Genomic DNA, 19,225 nt, shown 5'->3' with positions numbered 1-19,225 from the left:
AACAAGAAATGTTAAAATTGGCTGAAGCAAGAGGATTTGAAAGATGGGGGGGGGGGGGGGGAGAGAGGTAGGGAGAGAGGGAGAGGAAAATAGAGGGGTAGACATACTATACAGGGATTAACAGACCCACAAACACAGAGCACAAAAAAACAGATAATCAAATTACTGCAAATTTATATAATCATTCTGCAGTGTAATAATTCATTATATATCTTGTTCATGATACTCAAGCTTTGGACTTGTTATGATTTGGCACACTATTGTAAATCGATTCTCTGTTTCTTGCACATCAAAATTCTACTTTATGCATAATATGTTGGTGTGTAACAGCATACATGATTTGGAATTGGCACAATCTACAAAGAATTTGAACAAAAAATGTAAAATTTCTTCAAATTAACCACCCCCCCCCCCCCCCATTTCATAATGACAATGTTCGCTGCATGGCCAAACTCCCCCTCCCTATTTTTTATTTTATTTTTTAACATTGAACATATTTTCCTGCCTCAGAGAAAATGCAGCATGCAGCCATTGGATTTCAATAATAATCTTCACAATTCTGGTGATGTCACAGACTCACAGGTGAGCAACTGAGCAGCTCCTAAAAATACAATTTTCTATAAAAAACAACAACAGAAAATGATTTTGCCCGTGCATAAAATGGGATTCATGAAATTCACATTACATGGGCTATGGGGCAGTTATTCGCATATGACATCACAAAATCAAAACTTTGACAATTCATAACTTAAATATTTATTGATAGAAATTTCTATTTTTTTTAATAGACTTTTTGCCAAGCCCTCTTTTAACTATTTATCTCATTTCTATCTGCTTCAATTAAAAACAAGGTCGTGTTACCTTCTCTGATAATGGGATAAAGAAAGGCACTATAAAAATATTTCAAACCACAGTTGATACTATAAGAGAAAACATATATAAAGGATAAACATGGAGATTGCAATTTTTTTTTTTTGGCGATTCCAATTAAGTAAAGGTTCCGTATCGTACTAATTTTCAATTTCTTTTTTACATACTAAGTACTTCTTTTAAAAAAATATCAGCCCAACTCTCCGAATGTATAAAACGGGTTACTTTATGCTCTACACTAAACTTATCTATATTGATGTAAACCAAACGTTTCCAAAAGCACCAATTAACTGCTATCAATCAAACAATACCCGAAAGTATTAACACATGTATTCGGTGTACATTTTACCACAAAACAACGTGAATTAATTTCTTATTTACATCTGATTTTTTTTTAATGAACTTTGCCTTTAAGCAGCTGCTAATTTTTCAGTGATTGATATCTTTTTGAAGACATGAAAAGACACGATAGCACATATATATATATGTTAATACAAATAAAACAAATACACATGATCTAACCCTTTGATCTGTCATTACAAATTTTACATTAAAACATTTCTCTATCATTAGACTTATCAATAATTTAGCAAATAAAAATGTCAGAAAGCAATGATCTATTTGTTATGAAATATCGTAGATGTCTAAAACCAAAATTTCATGGAATGGTCTGGCTTCTGTCCAATACATGTATTTGATTAAAAATATATGTTTAGAATATTCTTCAATAGTGATATCATGGTTAAGAAGTTCATTACATCCTAATAAATCCCTATCAAAATCTAAATAAGAAATAAGAATGTTGCAAAACTACACAATATAGAAAAAACCTATGCCTTTCTAAGGCCTTGCTCATGAAACTCTTTAATATTCTGTGCAACTTATTCCTCTTTCCCAATTCTAATTGCAATATCAAAACATTATGATTGTCTCAATATCATTTGATGAACAAGAAGCATATAAAAATCTTTACATACACTTAGTAAATATGATACATGATTTGTTATATCCGGGAATACCAACCCCTGTAAAAAGAATTGCAGTATTTTGAGGGATGAAAAAAGGCATTTGGGGTGAAAATGAAATAAGGAATAGTATTTACAACTTTCTCCAATGAAATTAAAATTTAGAGGAAAAGGGTATTTTTTCATAAAATCTTCAGTATTTCTATAAAAGATAACTATACAATACTGCAAAAAAGGAACATCTGAAATCTCTGTATAAAAATAGAACTTTCAATCTGTCACAGCATTTGCATAGTCTTTGTATATACATTATGCAAATTAGAAATGTCAGACCTTTTTAATTCCACAAGAAAAGACTCCTATGTTTATATGTATATGAAGTTGAAATCGATTAAAAGCTGCTTGCTCAACAATATATACATATAATTCAACCCAGAGATATATACATGTAATGCCTTCATACTCTTGAAACTATTTATTCCAGATCCAGGAATAACAAAAAATATAGCAAACTTTCCTTTTCCTTTAGAGGGAATGTAATTGAAAAATGAAGAATTGCTATTACATGTAAAAAAATCCTCAAATGCAAATTATCATTAAAAATTCCCCTGGAACAGTTCAGTTGGGCCAATATGTGCATAGTCTCATATATACATTCATTTAAGCGTGGATAACAGGGGATTATCAAAGGCAAATAATCAAGTTATAATTTTGAATCAAATTATGATACTGACTATGTCAGTATTAAAAAAGAAACACAAATTTTAGCTACATTATAAACAGACTGACTATGGACTGGTTTTTTTTTCATAATCAAAATTAATGACAAAAAAACTTATATTTATTTCTAACTTTTTTTCTAAAGTTATTCAATAATATCATTAACTAGAAAAACCAGACAAGGTGATGAAACTCCATGCCCTGTCAAAGCAGCCTCCAGTGAGGACCTTTTAGTAAGACCCCCCCCCCCCCACTTTTTCCAGATCGTTTGCCATATAAATGTAATTACCATGCCAATGCAGAACCTGGCATAGAAAAGAAATGTGTCTTGCACATCTTCACTCCCAGACCAGTTTGTGTACAAAGCCTCGTGAGGTTTGGACAATAACTTTGCTCTGCAAATTTTTTTTCCAGGGAATTTATTGTCATAATATGTCATCAACATGGTAAAACAGTACCAGCAACCTTCTGAAAACTGTGTCTTGTAAGTCTTCACTTGAGCAGAAGGTGAAAATTAGGAAGTTGTTTGGTCTGCAAGAAGATGCGAACCCCTCCATCTAACAGTACCCCTTCAAACTTTGGGGGATTTAAAAAGTACAAATCAATTTCTGACAACATGTATATGATGGTTAAAGAACTTGCCATAACAAAAAATATGTACCCAAAAATGAACAATTATAAAAAACAATATGCATATAAAATTCTTTATGAATATGACAATTAACCCATTACATATTCTATATGTATATTTGACACTTTCAAAACATTGCTTTTGTTTTCACCACAATTTTACATAAAGAATGGCACAGATTATGTCAAAATTGCACAAGGTGGATTGGGGCAAATTTGCAGCCAACTTTAAAACAATAATTGATGATGATGATCCATACATTTACATTGCGTCATATTTCTGTTAAGCACATTCATAGGCGCAGGCTCATCCAATTTAAAGCTAATTACTACACATCTGCTGAAATAAGTGAGTTTTGAGAGACAATTTGAAGAGTTCAATGTTGTCAATTTCCCGGAGCAAAGAAGGGAGTTCAAATTGTAAGCTTTCAAGTGCATATCATAAGGGGTACATGTATATTACAAAACACTGTATACAGCTTATAACAGATGAAATGTTCAAGCTGAATATTTGCGTGTAATCCACGCATGCATTTCTGTCTCCAGTGCCAGTGACTCTACCTGCAAAGAGATGATTTCCAATTGGTGCGCTAGTGCCCATTGATAAGGCATTTATCCTAACTATGGGGTCCCTCAGAGAGAACTTTAAGCCGTTGGTCCTATGGTTGCTTGCTTACAAGCATTCATGCTTTCTCAGGTAAAAAGTCATCACCACCAGTCCACCACCACCATAAAAAATTACCAGTATATCCTAAAATATCACTAACTTGAAAAGCGACTTAGATTGTACCTGAATTTCTTTTGGATGAGATTGGTGTTTGTGCAAGCATTGTCAAAATACAAGCAAATTTGTCACTTTTAGCACCTATCCGAGAAAAATCATAATTTCTCAAAAAGCAACAGGAAATCACCATTTTGCAACAAGCACATATTATAAACAAGTGGAATGCCTCTGGCAGTCTCGCCTGCATTACACAATTCGATATAACAGCAGTGCTGACTTTGAAAACAGCTATTGAATAATTATTCACAAAAGGAACACTCATATGATAATAAAATACTATGTCCATTGACCCAAAATGACCTTTAACCATGATCATGTGACCTAAGACGTGTGTAAAACAATAATTCATACCTGATTACCCTTATGTCTATGTTTTATGAACTAGATCCAAAAACTTTTAAAGTTATTATGCCAATTCAACAAATACCCTAACTTGGCCAAAGTTCATTGACCTTAAATGACCTTTGATCTTGGTCATGTGACCTGAAATGCACACAGGATATTTAGGGATACATGGTTACTTTGATGTCCAAGTTTCATGAACTAGATCCATAAACTTTTAAAGTTATGACAAAATTCCACAAATACCCCTAACATTATCAAAGTTCTTTGACCCTAAATGACCTTTGACCTTGGTCATGTGACCTGAAAAACATAATTGCTCTTATGTTTAGGTTTCATGAACAAGATCCATAAAATTTCAGAGTTATGATGACAATTCTAAACATACCCCCAACATGGACAGAGTTTGTTGACCCAAAGTGACCTTGGTCATGTGACCTGAAACTCAGGCAGGATCTTTAGTGATACACTATTACCCTTATGTCTAAGTTTCATGAACTAGGTCCATATACTTTCAAAGTTATGACGACATTTCAAAAACTTAACCTGGATTAAAATTTTGATGTTGATTCTCCCAACATGGCCTAAGTTTATTGACCCTAAATGACCTTTGACCTTGGTAATGGGACCTGAAACTCTGGCAGGATGTTCAGTAATACTTGATGACCATTATGTCAAAGTTTCATGGACTTGGCCCATATACTTTCTAATTTATGATGACATTTAAAAAAAAAACATTTTTTGCTTAAAATATCCACAAAACTATTTGAGATTGGAATAGGCCTAAGGTCAGAATTTTTCAGAACCTTCTCAAGCATAGCACAAACTCATCGATTGATTAGAATTTTGAGATCTCAATTCAGGCGAAACTGCCTGACCTATTTCAAATTTTCGAAAATAAATTATAGTCTAAGATCTCGCCATCAATTTGGTAGCTATCATTTGAATTGGTTTTGTACAAAATATAAAAATGTTGTGATTGAATTTACCCCAATATTTTTTGTAATGTTTTTTTGGGACAAATATGTCAAGTAACATACTGTGAAAAGCCTGGTACAGTCAACATCTTGCAAAAAGGGACCCATATCATTACCAAAAATGAAAACTACTCCATTTCTGTGGTAAATTATAATATTTTGGAAAGCATTACCTTGTTTTCTGGTACATCAAAATATGGACAAAATGGTACTTGAAAATACCTCTATTTATAAGATTTTAAGGACACTTTTGCATCTTACTAGTTTTCTACTGTAGGCCTACATTGTATTTAAATGACACATCATTTAGGGCAGGGGTTCTCAAACTATGGCTTCTCTATCCGGCCCGCAAGACTCTGCTGTTTTTTTTAAATCACTTTTAAGTCACAATATGAAACATAGCTCAATATGATTACATTACTACAAAATATTATCTGTCTCTTCAATTCTAGGTATGTGTTAAAATCGACTTAGGCTATTGTAGGTACAATCTACATTCCTTTTAACAAAGTATACTACAATTTTGTTGTCATTACTATTGAATATCGCTGTATTTTGAAATCTTTTCTAATTTTGCCTGTGTTCCATATGAAACTGTTATAAATTTGTTCGATTAAATTCTCCCAAAATAAGGGCCAGATTGCACCAGAGAGCATCTAGGACCCCGGCTGGAAGGGTCTTCGCACTTTGCGCACACACTTTTTTCTAAGTATCCACTTCACCCTGGCCCTTTCAGGTTTATTTTGAGTCTCATCTGGCCCTTCAAAGAGAAGGTTTGAGAACCCCTGATTTAAGGTATTTTACTTTTTACATAAAGGTGTCCAATACCAGAGTCCTTGAAATTCAAGAATCTACTTCAGTTCAATTTATATATATTTATTTCATTAAAAATACTAAGTTTAATCCTATCCGTATAAAAAATAATCAGCTCTCTGTGATTTTGGTAATGATTAACTGGTCCGGAAGCCAGAATAGAAAGCTTAAGATATGATGCATCGTCTGTGATGCAACTTCTTTTATGTTGGCAAAAATATTGTAATACACTTACGCAAAATAGTTACTTTCTCTCACATGCATACGTGCATAACATTATTTTTTCCAAATAAAATGAGTCACAGAAAGTTTGTGACAAATCTTAAGCTCCCTATAGAGTGACTCTACTGGTTAAAACCTGAAATAATCCTAAAGCACCGCAAATGATCTCTGCTCTTGGGGATTCAGCGGTGCGCGTTCATCTTCCGAAGAGGTCTCATGGCGTCTGTCGACGTACCTCACCCGCAAGTAATACAGCAGCTTCACCAGCCCATGCACAAGCAACACTGCTATAACAATGCCAAAAATAGTTGCCACAGCGATGCCCGGTGCATTCTCAAAGTCGATGATGGGGTATATGTATGGGTCCCCATAGGGGTCCGTCCCACCCGCGGCCCAGTAGATGATAGCGAAGATGCCATAGGTGAAAAGGTAGAGGGCGGGATAGAGGACATGGAGGTACTGGATGGTGACCTTTGTGATGAAGAGGTCAAGGAGACAAAAGATGCTTGTAAAGAGGTGGATGCTCATGTCTAGGTAGAGAGGTGGTTTCTCAGGATCTGGTATCATCGGGCGGAGGATAGGCCAGTAGACAAGAGTTACAATCAGACAGGACGTTATTGCAATGTTGAAGAGGAGCCACTGCAGCTGATGACGGATTCTGTGAACTAAAAAAAGACAACAACAAAAGAGTGTACAAGTGTGTATCCTATATATTTGGATAATCTGATTCATACAAGTGTTCTGTAGTTGTCGTTAGCACTTCCTGGTTCCATACAGAAATATAGATGAACAAGGCAAACGCCAAGCGTTGTCTCGCCTGCATATTGCAGTCCTGAAGAGACTGCATGTCAAAACTATGCTATATGACTTCTGAGGCTGTCAGCAGTTTAGGGGGTGAATTGTCGTTCTGACAGTTTACATATGCATTAATGGTATAGGCCTACTTTATCCCTAGAAAATCAGATAACACTAAGAATGCTGTTAATACTATGAAGCTATAATTATTTCCATGCAAGTAAGGAAATGAATGTTAGTGAAAAAGAATGTAATTAATAATAATGTGAGTAAAATTGTAGAATTAAATTAATTATTAAGGTGTTATGGCAAACTTATTGTTTGAAAAAAATGGAGGAAAGATTGTGCATGAAAGATAAATATAAAAACTTATTGAGTGTGATTTTTAGCCATCTTGCCTTCATTTAAGCAGTAGGGTTTATTAAATTGATCTGTGCGCATATGATAAGTAAATGATGCAAGAGTGAAGTACTACAAGATAAAATAATTAATAGGGTATGAGTATGAAGTTTAAAATAGTGCAGTTTTTTTATAAGCACATTTTGATTAAAGGCTATGATAGATGTGAGGGCAAAATGTCCTGCACCTTCAAGAGATGGACCTCTGTTACGAGTGGCGATCCCACCTCGAAGCTATAGAAAGTTATTGTGTGTACAACACAGCACAGTGCCAGTCATGGAAAGTTCATTGACCTTTGACCTTTATCAAATTCAACTCATATTCGAACTTTCAAAAGATGGACCCCTTGTATGAATTTGGCAATCCTACCTCAAAGATATAGAAATTTATTGTGTGTACAGCACAGCACAGTGCCAGTCATGGAAAGTTCATTGACCTCTGACCTTTGACCTTATTAAACTTCGGCTCACATTTGAACTTGACCTGCACCCTCAAGAGATGGACCTCTGTTATGAATTTGGCGATCTCACCTCGAAGCAATAGAAAGTTATTGTGTGTACAACACAGCACAGTGCCAGTCATGGAAGTTCATTGACCTTTGACCTTATTCAAATTCGACTCATATTCGAACTTGACCTGTGCCTTCAGGAGTTGGACCTCTGGTATGAGATTGGTGATCCCACCTCGAAGATATAGAAAGTTATTATGTGTACAACATAGCACAGTGCCAGTCATGGAAAGTTCATTGACCTTTGACCCTTGACCTTATTTAAATTCAACTCATATTCGAACTTGACCTATGCCTTCAGGAGATGGACCTCTGGTATAAATTTGGTGATCCCACCTCGAAGACATAGAAAGTTATTATGTGTACAACATAGCACAGTGCCAGTCATGGAAAGTTCATTGACCTTTGACCTTAATCGAATTCGACTCATATTCGAACTTGACCTGTGCCTTCAGGAGATGGACCTCTGGTATGAATTTGGTGATCCTACCTTGAAGCTATAGAAAGTTATTGGGTGTACAACATAGCACAGTGCCAGTCATGGAAAGTTCATTGACCTTTGACCTTAATCGAATTCGACTCATATTCGAACTTGACCTGTGCCTTCAGGAGATGGACCTCTGGTATGAATTTGGTGATCCTACCTTGAAGCTATAGAAAGTTATTGGGTGTACAACATAGCACAGTGCCAGTCATGGAAAGTTCATTGACCTTTGACCTTTGACCTTAATCAAATTCGACTCATATTCGAACTTGACCTGTGCCTTCAGGAGATGGACCTCTGGTATGAATTTGGTGATCCTACCTCGAAGCTATAGAAAGTTATTGGGTGTACAACACAATTGTTGACGACGACGACGCCGGAAATAGTGATACCTATGTCTCGCTCCGCTACGCAGGCGAGACAAAAATCAAAATTATCAAAAGTAAGGGTTAACTCTCATGTCATCCCTATTAGTATGCATAAGCCCGAGTCGTAATGATTATATTATTATTATGTAAACCGGTGTTCGAAGGCTTTGTATTGATCAGACATCGAGGTGGGAAAATCAAGGCATTTTGTCCCCCCTCCGTCAGGCACTGCTCTGCGGAGCTATGCCAACACGCTGTGGCGTTATTGCCTGAGCTGGCGCTGCGCAAGTAAGCTGACAGAGCAGCGATCGTTTGTATTTTCCAAGATTACAAAACAACATAAAGCAAAGAAAGTGCAGTCAGTATTTCTCCCAAAATAATCTATAAAAAAACCCGAAGAAAATGAAATACAAAATCAAGAAACTTACACTTGTCATGAGCACCACCTACTACTCTGTTATCCAATACAAAGTTGAGGAGAACGTTAACGGTAGCTGTGCAGAGATAGAATGTGGTAAGCATGTACGTCCAGTTGGTCAGATAGATGAGGAATTTGACGCCAAAGACACCTTGGCTGGAATCATATATGAAGAAGATGAGAAACCCAAAGAAATAGCCACCGACGACAAAGCGGTAGAAGCAATAGATGAAAAACGGCATGCCATCCTAGAATTGAAAGGAGAAGTTACAATTACATGTAGGCCTAAATGAGAAATAAAAAAATATTTTTTTTTTCTTTTGTTACAAAAGCTGGTCTAGACAAGAAAGTTCTATTGAATTCAATTGAATTTTGTACTGTGTATCCAGTGGCATATCTAGCTGGGTTAGATATCATACAATTTACCACTTCACTTGCCACAATGATAAGCCCCCCCCAAAAAAAAAAAATTTGACTACAAAGCCCGAGCTAGATATTCCACTGTCTGTAGATCTATTCAACATGTGAATTAAAATTTCCATATCCTGGCACCCATTTACATCAACATTCCTTTGAATGATTTCATTGTGCTTGTTGGCAGCTGGATTCCCATTAAAATACTGGACAGTTTGCTTCTACAAAATTCAAACAAAATGACCTCAAGAAATCTTATAAAACACAGAAACACACAAAAACAAAATGAAAGAAGGCTACTTCCCCTCATCAAGCCAGCCACTGGCTTAGCACTTAGCTTGCTTTATCAGTATCACAAAAACAAAAAAAAATATGTTTAAATATGTGTTAGCATGCAACCCTACCTGACAGCAACTGACATCACTTAGTTTGTTGCAAGTCAACTTGAAGTCTGTCATCTTGCACGTGCAACATTGTCTACCACGTCGTTCACTGACAACATTGTTTCCAGTTTCTTCACTCATGTCTCTGCTCAGTCTGTTCCTCTTTTTACCGGGACTTATTTACTGGTGGCTGTAAAATCCACAAGTCAAAATAAAATGTTAGCAAACTACATGTTTAAAAAAAGAAAGGTTTGAAGAGAGGAGTGATAAAACTAACAAATTTGAAATTTGATAATTCCTACTTTAAATGGATTTGAATAGACCTATTTTATGGCATATTTCTTCAGAAGATCTATCATAATCGCAGGCTTTAAATTTTGCCATCGATTTCAAGTTTAAAAAGAAAAGTTTATATTTCACATTATTGTTTTGTATTACTATATATTGTGACTATATTTGTTATATTTATGAATCAGTTTTTGTATATGTGTAAACATATTATCAGAAGTAAAAGTAAGCAAACATGCTAACTTATAGGACACATCTATATAAAAGGGGAAAGAAACCCTTGGAACAAAGTGGGCTTGTGTGGAAAGAGAAAAATCAAAGAAAGTTTGAGAAAACTTGGACAAATAACCGGAAAGTTATAAGCATTTGAATACTGCGATCACTAATACTATGGAGATCCTCCCATTGACAGATATGTATGATGTCACATGTGAACAACTTTCCCTTTGATGGACTAAAAAATACCCCCAAAATATCTCTTTTTGCTCTTTCTTATGGTGATACAAACTCTATATCCATAATATATTCTTTGAAAATCTGTATTACAAGTCCTCCTATAGAAATAATTCATGATCTACCGATAGATGTGATAAAAGAGGCATTTTAAGTGAAATATATACAAAAGCAATGGGAAAGTTGTTCACATATGATATCACACATCTTTGTCGCATTGCCAAAGGGAGGATCTACATCACAATAATGATCTAAACTTCAAATGTAATTTTTTCTTTTCTTTCAGAAATGTTTTATTATCTCAGAGAAGTTTATAGATCAAGTTGGACAGTTCAGGGGTATAGACACTTGTACCAAGCTACAAAATAAGGTTATTAATATGCCATGGTAAAGTCCCTTTTTGTGCTGTAAGCTTGTAAATGTCACATTGTCCTCTGGGGTTAGTTGGAACAAAATTGAAAGAGCTATTTGGAACAGCAAATGTGTCGGTTTAAAATCCTAACTGCAATATATTTAGTAATTAGTTGCCAAAGTAATTACCCAATGTATTTTTGTTTTACATGCTAGGTGCATTTTATAGGGTATCGTACCATACTTTGTTTGTATCTGATGTTTGACAATGTTCATTAGTTCTTAGCATAAGTTACCTTTTCATTCATTCGGTTTTATAGAATGGATGGGAAAATCCCTGCAATCTGATTGGTTGAGAGCTATGCAAGAATTTTTACTGGCTGCATGAACGATATCCCGATAATCAAAACGATATCCACTGTAAACAAGCTATCGTCCGAAAAGATCATTGTGATGTCATCGCGCATGTACTGTTACACTTGTTTACGTCAAAATTTTGAATTTTCGATCAAGGCAGAATGAATCAAATAAAGGATGCAAAATGATCTGTAAGTACAAATACGGTACCGTAATTGTCATAGGGATTAAAACTGCCTGCATACTCGTTAGTTGAGAAGTCTAGACATACGATCTAACGTGCCCTGGGCTGGCTGTGCACAGCCAAACCTCCACTGCAGGCCCAGGCAGCGGCGTAGGCACTGGCCACCGGCGCGGCCCGGGCATACATACACAGCTATTGGAGGTCTGAGGCTGCCTCATAGATCTAGTCAATGCAAAGCTGTATCTGGCATTTTGGGTATAATAATGCCTTTGTGCCAACATATTATCAAGTTAGGCATACATATTTATGTTGTCCAGGGTTATCAAAGGGTCTGCATTACATTTTGGAATTTTCATGCATCCAGTAATAAATCATGCGTCCGGTAAAAAAATCATGCGTCCGGTAAAAAAAATCATGCGTCCGGTAAACATTTTCATGCGTCCGGTAAATTCAATTTACCGGACGCATGAAATTACCATGCATCCGGTAAATCATTAATTTTTGTGGTTTATTCAATAATTTTTTTTCCATTCTATAAAACAGATGATGCATGGGTTTATTTCGTGGGTCAGTGGAACTGTGTGCACGCGGTAACTTTGACATTATGGTCTAAACCATGCCAAAGTTACCTTGTGCACACAGTTCCTACTGACCCACTCTAACCCATGCATCATTTGTATACTGACCTTTAATTGTTATTGTATGGTATAGTTAAATAGTTCAAAGTACATTTAAAGGTGTGTGTTTCTATAATCATCCCCTACTTTGCCCCTACCTAATGAGTAATGAGATTTTGGCATTGAACATACATTTTTCATGAAAGCCAATATTTATAGTTTATATATATACAGTGCCAGCCTCCATAACCATTTTATTACTGAGTTACAGTAAAAAAACAACATTGTATAAATTATTATCCGATCAATGTCATGTAAATTTGTCGTTAAAAATGTGTGAGTGGCTGTACATGTACATGTGTATATCATGTGTAATAGAAAACATAAAATTCAACAAAACAGAATACACTCCTTTGATATTTTGAAATTGAAAGAATAAGCAAATAAGCTAAAACCATGTAATCGACAATGCAGTGTTCCAACTTACCACATACCATGTTCCAACTTACCCTGTATATGGGGTAAGTTAGAACACTTGAGATGGTCTTGTTCAAGGTGGATTTTTTCAGTAACCATCATAGAGTTAAAGAACTTTATGGTACATTTGTAGCCCTGAGATATATGCTTTAAGCTGATATATTGATTGTTTCTTGAATAAAATCTATTTGGACTTAACAGCCATTTTTGTCAAAAATGTTCCAACTCTCTCTCTCTTTCGTTTCCTTCTTCCGTTAAGGTCGGAGATCGCTGATGACTGAAGACGCTTCCTATGGTTTGCTAGGGTAAGACAGGTTGCTAAGAAGGTTTTGGCGGGTTGTGTGAAGATTGCGAATGTAGTATAAAATAGAGTGTGGAGCTGGGCTTTACTGGCACTGCTGATGCGTACAGGGGGAAGAAAGAGGATACATTCTAGAAATGACTGGGGGTCTGCCTCAAAGAAACTTGCGAATTGTCCAGTATTGTTGTTGTCCCTTTATGTGATTGATGAGGTCACGGTGCACAGATGCAGTGGCCGAACAGGATGAGACAAAGTGTTCATCATCTTTTCTATTTACGGAACATTGTCGACAGATGTCATCAGAAGCCTTTCCAATTATGACAAGTCTGGCCTGAGTCAAGTAAACTTTGCATGAGATCTGGACTCTGATGGTGATAGCTGGTCTCAGGGTGGGATTAGCTATATATGTCCAGGATACAAGTCAGTCAAGGCCTAAGGCTTTGGTCTTCTGGTCCATAATGAGAGTGAACTTTTCTTAGAGAGAGCCTCACTTTGCCTGGACTCTGTTGCTCTAGTCACTGCTAACACCAGCATGCGTTTCCAAGGCTATAGGTTGGAGGTCTTACCAAAAGCTCATCCAGCAGAGGAAGATTATTGCATCCTGAGAACAGAGCGCCATTGTTGAACTGAAGGGGTGTTGGCACAGATGCTTTGAAGAAATAGCCTGCATTCTGTTCTATCAGAGGTAACATCAGGAACTGTCCTAATGACCTAAAACCAAGAGCTTCTCTTTCATAACCAGAAGACTTATGGGCAGTATGTCTATCAAGAGGTACACAGAGTCATCAGCTGCAGATACTGGAAGCTCCAGTATGCGTTTGAAGATATGGACCTGAGTTTTGTCGAGACGATTCAACATGGCCTTGGAAAATGACACACAAGAGCAGCCATATAGCATAGGCCTACATGGGACACAGAAGGTTGACCAAAGCTTGGCAGCGATGTGGGGTACAACTCTGGCACTGAAAGGAGATCTGACAAGGGCATAGAATGCTCTGTTCCCTTTTGAGATAGCCTCAGCTGCAAAGTCAAACTGTACTAAACCCTTTGGCCCGTATTCTGAAGTCATGTTTAAGTTAAACTCAGGTTTAAAGTTGTGGTTTAAGTATGGACAGCCAAAAGTATCATTTTTTTTATTAAGTTGTACGTTTCTTATGTTTGCTGTGCTCTTTCTTGATTCATCGATGGTGAAGACAATAATCTATATATACTTCCTAGACAATTATGAATGATTTGAGAGCCAAATGATCTGAAATATTATATCCCTACTGTTAGTGATTTATGTAACAATTGGCTGTCCATACTTAAACCACAACTTTAAACCTGAGTTTAAGTTAAACCCGACTTCAGAAAACGGGCCTCTGTAAGTAAAGGTAAAGCTGACGTCTGTGATCACATCCATGACATAAGTTTAAAATATTGCTGTACTTTTTTAGGGGGTCAATTTAAGGAGTACAGTTTTGTTTCCAATTAATGTTAAGGGTAGGGTTTCACTTTCACACGCCAATACTTTCATGGGGTGCATTTTCATAATATGAAAAATACTTGTTTAGGGTGCTTTTCAAAACCCCATGGTCGCGCCTGGTATCCACTCGTCAATCAGTAGAGATGCTGGTCCAAAAATCGGGATTGTCCCAGAAAACAAGAATATCCTCATAAACCAGGACAAAATCAGGTCTTGAGAATCTGAGATTGTCCTTGTTTATGGGGACAGTTATTTTTCACTTACCACTCCGGGACATAGACGGTGGGGATTGAGAGCCCGGGGGGGGGGGGGGGGGCGCTCGACCAAAAAAGTGGTAGGGGTGTGCCGCGGGCGAGACAAAAACGGGGGCCTTGGAGCGGGCTTATTGTAAAAAAGAGGGTCCTCGGAACGGGCTTCGGAACTACAAATGTTTGTGAAAACGGGGGTCCTTGGAACGGATCGCCAGCGCGTGAGTGCGTATGCATCCCTTTGGAACGGGCATGCGTGCATGATGCAGCTAGCGCGGCCTCTGCCGGGTGCGCTCGCGCAGAGGCGATGGTCGGACAGCGCTCTGCGGCCGCTTTTCAAAATTGCAGCTCATTGTAGCAGATCAATGCGACCGGAACGGCGTAACGGAAAATATGCGAAGCTTTGGAGCGGATTTCTTTCTTCTTTTTTTCTCGATAAGACGAAAATGCTATGCTTTGGAACGGAAATTTGAGTGTAAAAATGGGGGTCCCCTCCGCGGCACATACCCTCTATGCATTATATACTGAGTGCCCCCCCCCCCCGGGATTGAGAGTGCTAAAAATAGATTCAGTGACCTCAATTCCCTGCAGTTGGCAGTTCACCATCTATATTTCACAACTTGCCGTCTAGTCTTCCAATATTCTTATTATGGAACCTGAAAATATGTTTACATGTCATCGACTAGCGCACTCAATTAAATCAGCACTAGACTGGTGAAAATGAACTTTCATAGATTTCTTGTGCGTGTGGAGAAATCTTTGAAAACTGAGACAGTCCCTGTAAACTGGAACGATCCTAATTTTCGGACCAGCGCCTATACTGTCAATGGAAGTGACACCCCCCTCCCCTGGGTCTCCCAACTATTTTAAGTTAAAGTAATAAAAGAAACACTAAAAAAATAGAAAAAGAAATCTGAAGACAACGAACACCAGAAGTCTCAACAATTTTGCGTGGGGGGGTGCATATATGGAACTCTTTCCAAATTTAAAAATGATAAAATTAGCTGTAACTTTAGCGAGTTAATTAGGGCATAGCCATAGGATAGGGGGTGTAAGGTGTTTTGTCATATAGACAGACTTAACGTCCATGCGCAGTGAGTCGCCATCGGCAGTCTTCAACCTTCAATTTTGCAACAACAACAAAAATTCTTACCCAAATCTTTGTATGAGATGAAAGTATCCACAAATCCTCTCAAATATATGATAAACTTTTCTCCTGAAATTGCTACAATTTTTAGTAAGAACATCATGAATTACACACTTCCGGAACGGCGACACAATGATGGCACCTAAGGGTTCATTACATGCCGCCGCGCACAGAAAATTCAAGCCATAGAAGTCGTGTGTTGTGGACCAAAGAAGTGAGATCCCAGCACGCGCGACCCACTAGTTAGAAATCCACTGCCAAACGCGGTTCGTGGTGCGAGGTTAGTATACTGATACTAACCTCGCAATACGTGTGAGTGCAATGATGGGTATAGTTTGAGTCGCCGATTCGAAAAATCCAATACATTTACTACACAGACATATCGCGCATGCGCACACACACGCACCAATCGTACACAAAAGTGCATTGACTCAGCTGCGTTGTTGAAACCTCTCCGTGGGTTGAGATATACGTTGAGTCGCCACCCCCTCTTATTTTGATAACAATTGTCACCCCCACCTTCAAAATGAAATGATCGTGAGCATTTTTTTATAATCTATAATATATTTTGATACCAAATATTGGTAACTTGAGCGGGCAGTTTTGGAAACATCGATTGCTTAGTGTGGGCGTCTCAAATCGGCGCCCGAGAAAAATGGCAGCTTAAATTCACACCGTACGGATCCAAATTTGCAAGTCTGACTTTGACTGCGCTAAACTCCTTTGTCTTTTGCTGGATCTTTTAACCAAACGTTGCAGCATTTCAGGGAATTACAGAGGATTAATATCAGATGCCACAAGACACTTTTCAACATTTCACATTGCAAAAGATTTCTAGAAGAACCATTGTAGTCAGGCAGTGACAGGTGAGTAGCGCAACAGTAAAAAAATTGCACATGGCGACTCACTGCGCATGGACGTTAGCAGTTAGATCTCCTAGTCCTATTCCTAATATTTTTTTAACTTTAAGCATGTTAATTCATTATAATTGTTATTAAAGGGGAATCCAACTCAAATAAAAACTTGTTTTTATACGAAAAAGAAAAATCAGACAAGTTGATAGGTGAAAGTTTGAACAATATTGGACAAACAACAAGAAAGTTATGAATTTTTAAAAGTTGTAAATATTGGTAATCACTATACTCATGGAGACTTCAAATTGGCCGCATATGGGATGTCATAGTGATGTAAGGCAAGGACTACTCTTCCATGTACTCCAATACATATTATGGCTAAAATGTCATTTTTCCCAAAATTTTTATTTCAAATTATATTTTTCATTCATGAGGACATTAAACAATATACTACCTGGGTTATATTTAGATTACTGCCCCAGGGGAATGGGTACTTAGGAGAAAACCACAAATCCCTGATAATAAAGTACATGGCCTATGGGAAAGTTGTCCTTGCCCCTTGTCATAATTTACTTACCCAGTTGCCAATTTGAAATCTACATACTATTAGTGATCTTAATTTTAAAGCAGCTATAACTTTCTTATTGCTTGTCCGATTTCTTTCAAGCTTTCACCATTCTGTTTAATTTATTTTTCTCCTTACCAATACAACATTTTATGGACAAGGCTGGATTCCCCTTTAAGTGGAGGGGGCATGGTAGTCTTTCCCTTTTTCTCCCTTGGAATTCACCCTTTCAATTTGTTTGAAATACACAACTTACTTGTGAGTTGTGTGTTCCCTGATATGAATTATCTGTCAGAGCAGCATCCGGTGTCGCCGGGCGGAGAGAAGTCGTCAGCTCGGCCTGGCCCTGAGCTCAAAAGGATGCCAGAATAGACGGAGCTGCGCTGAGACTGAAGCCAGGGCCTGGGGGGAGAGTATAGTGAGTACCGGTACACGGTACCGTACACGGTGTACCGTACGCGGTACCGCCTGCCTTCTGCCTGGTCTGCTGCCGGGTACCGGTCTGCTCTCGAGCTGTCTCAAGTAAAGTTATTTTGTTTTTTCTCATAAGCCGGAAATTACCATGTCCAACATGCAGTGTATAATGTAATCATTTAATACTTCGCAGGTTCATGATTTGATAACTTGAGATTCCCCGCCCGATTCTGATTTTGATCCGATTCCGGTCGAAATATGTCACGAGATCGAGACCTTACGAGGCGCGTCTTGGTAGGCACTTATGAACCAAGTTTGAAAGGAGACTCGTAAAATTACGTCACTCTCGCCGATGAATATTCATTAGATCGTGGTCGTGCGTGTTCAATACACACTGAGTACAGCTGGCATGCAGAAAGTTATCTATGCGAGGAACTTTGGCTCCAGAGACAAGTTGTCAAATAACGTGTGTGTGTGTGTGTGTACCATCGGCTGGTGGTATTCCATGCTGTACTTCAAACCGCGTCGGAGAGAGTGCATGGAAAATAAACTCAATTCGGTAAAACGAAGTTTCCGATATAAAGAGAATAACACTATACAGTAGGCCTACCTTGAGAGGCAAATGTCAGATCAGGGGAGGCAGGAGTACAATATTTTTTTTTAAGGGAAGAATAGTGTAGAATAAAAGGTATTATATATAGCCTATTGATCTAGGTGAGGGATTAAGCTTATGATGACTTAATTCGATGTTTAAAAAAAAGAATGAATATATACCTGAATATTATGGTGAAGCCAATTTAAAAGGAGGTGAGGCAAGTTTCAATGGAGGTTTTTAAAAAGAATAAACTGTATTATATGGTGAAGCCAATTTAAAAGGAGGTGAGGCAAGTTTCAATGGAGATTTTTTAAAAGAATAAACTGTACTACAAATTATGGTGAAGCCAATTTAAAAGGAGGTGCTCAAGGCAAGTTTCAATGGAGGTTTTTAAAAAGAATAAACTGTTCTACAAATTTAAAAGGAGGCGAGGCAAGTTTCAATAAAGGTTTTTAAAAAGAATAAACTGTATTATATGGTGAAGCCAATTTAAAAGGAGGTGAGGCAAGTTTCAATGGAGGTTTTTAACAAGAATAAACTGTACTACAAATTTTATGATGAAGCCAATTTAAAAGGAGGTGAGGCAAGTTTCAATGGAGGTTTTTAAAAAGAATAAACTGTACTACAGATTATGGTGAAGCGAATTTAAAAGGAGGGGAGGCAAGTTTCAATGGAGGTTTTTAACAAGAATAAACTGTACTACAAATTATGGTGAAGCCGGTTTAAAAGGAGGTGAGGCAAGTTTCAATGGAGGTTTTTAAAAAGAATAAACTGCATTATGGTGAAGCCAATTTAAAAGGAGGTGAGGCAAATTTCA

At 37.4% G+C, this 19,225-nt stretch overlaps 1 protein-coding gene across 1 annotated transcript; it reads right to left on the bottom strand.

The window, feature by feature from the left end:
- Positions 1–2,357: 2,357 nt before the first annotated feature.
- LOC129272500 (protein rolling stone-like) lies at positions 2,358–18,124 on the bottom strand. The gene is made up of 4 exons (XM_054909644.2): positions 17,656–18,124; positions 10,114–10,282; positions 9,306–9,543; positions 2,358–6,988 (listed from the first exon to the last, which is right to left on the bottom strand). The coding sequence occupies exons 2-4, from the start codon at positions 10,231–10,233 to the stop codon at positions 6,471–6,473; spliced, it is 876 nt and encodes a 291-aa protein (XP_054765619.2). The 5' UTR covers positions 10,234–10,282; positions 17,656–18,124; the 3' UTR covers positions 2,358–6,470.
- Between the last annotated feature and the right edge of the window lie 1,101 nt (positions 18,125–19,225).

Source organism: Lytechinus pictus, chromosome 2 (genome assembly GCF_037042905.1).
Source record: "Lytechinus pictus isolate F3 Inbred chromosome 2, Lp3.0, whole genome shotgun sequence".
NCBI lineage: Eukaryota > Metazoa > Echinodermata > Echinoidea > Temnopleuroida > Toxopneustidae > Lytechinus > Lytechinus pictus.
Note: the sequence above shows the minus strand (reverse complement) of the source record. Positions and strands in the feature narration are given on the sequence as shown.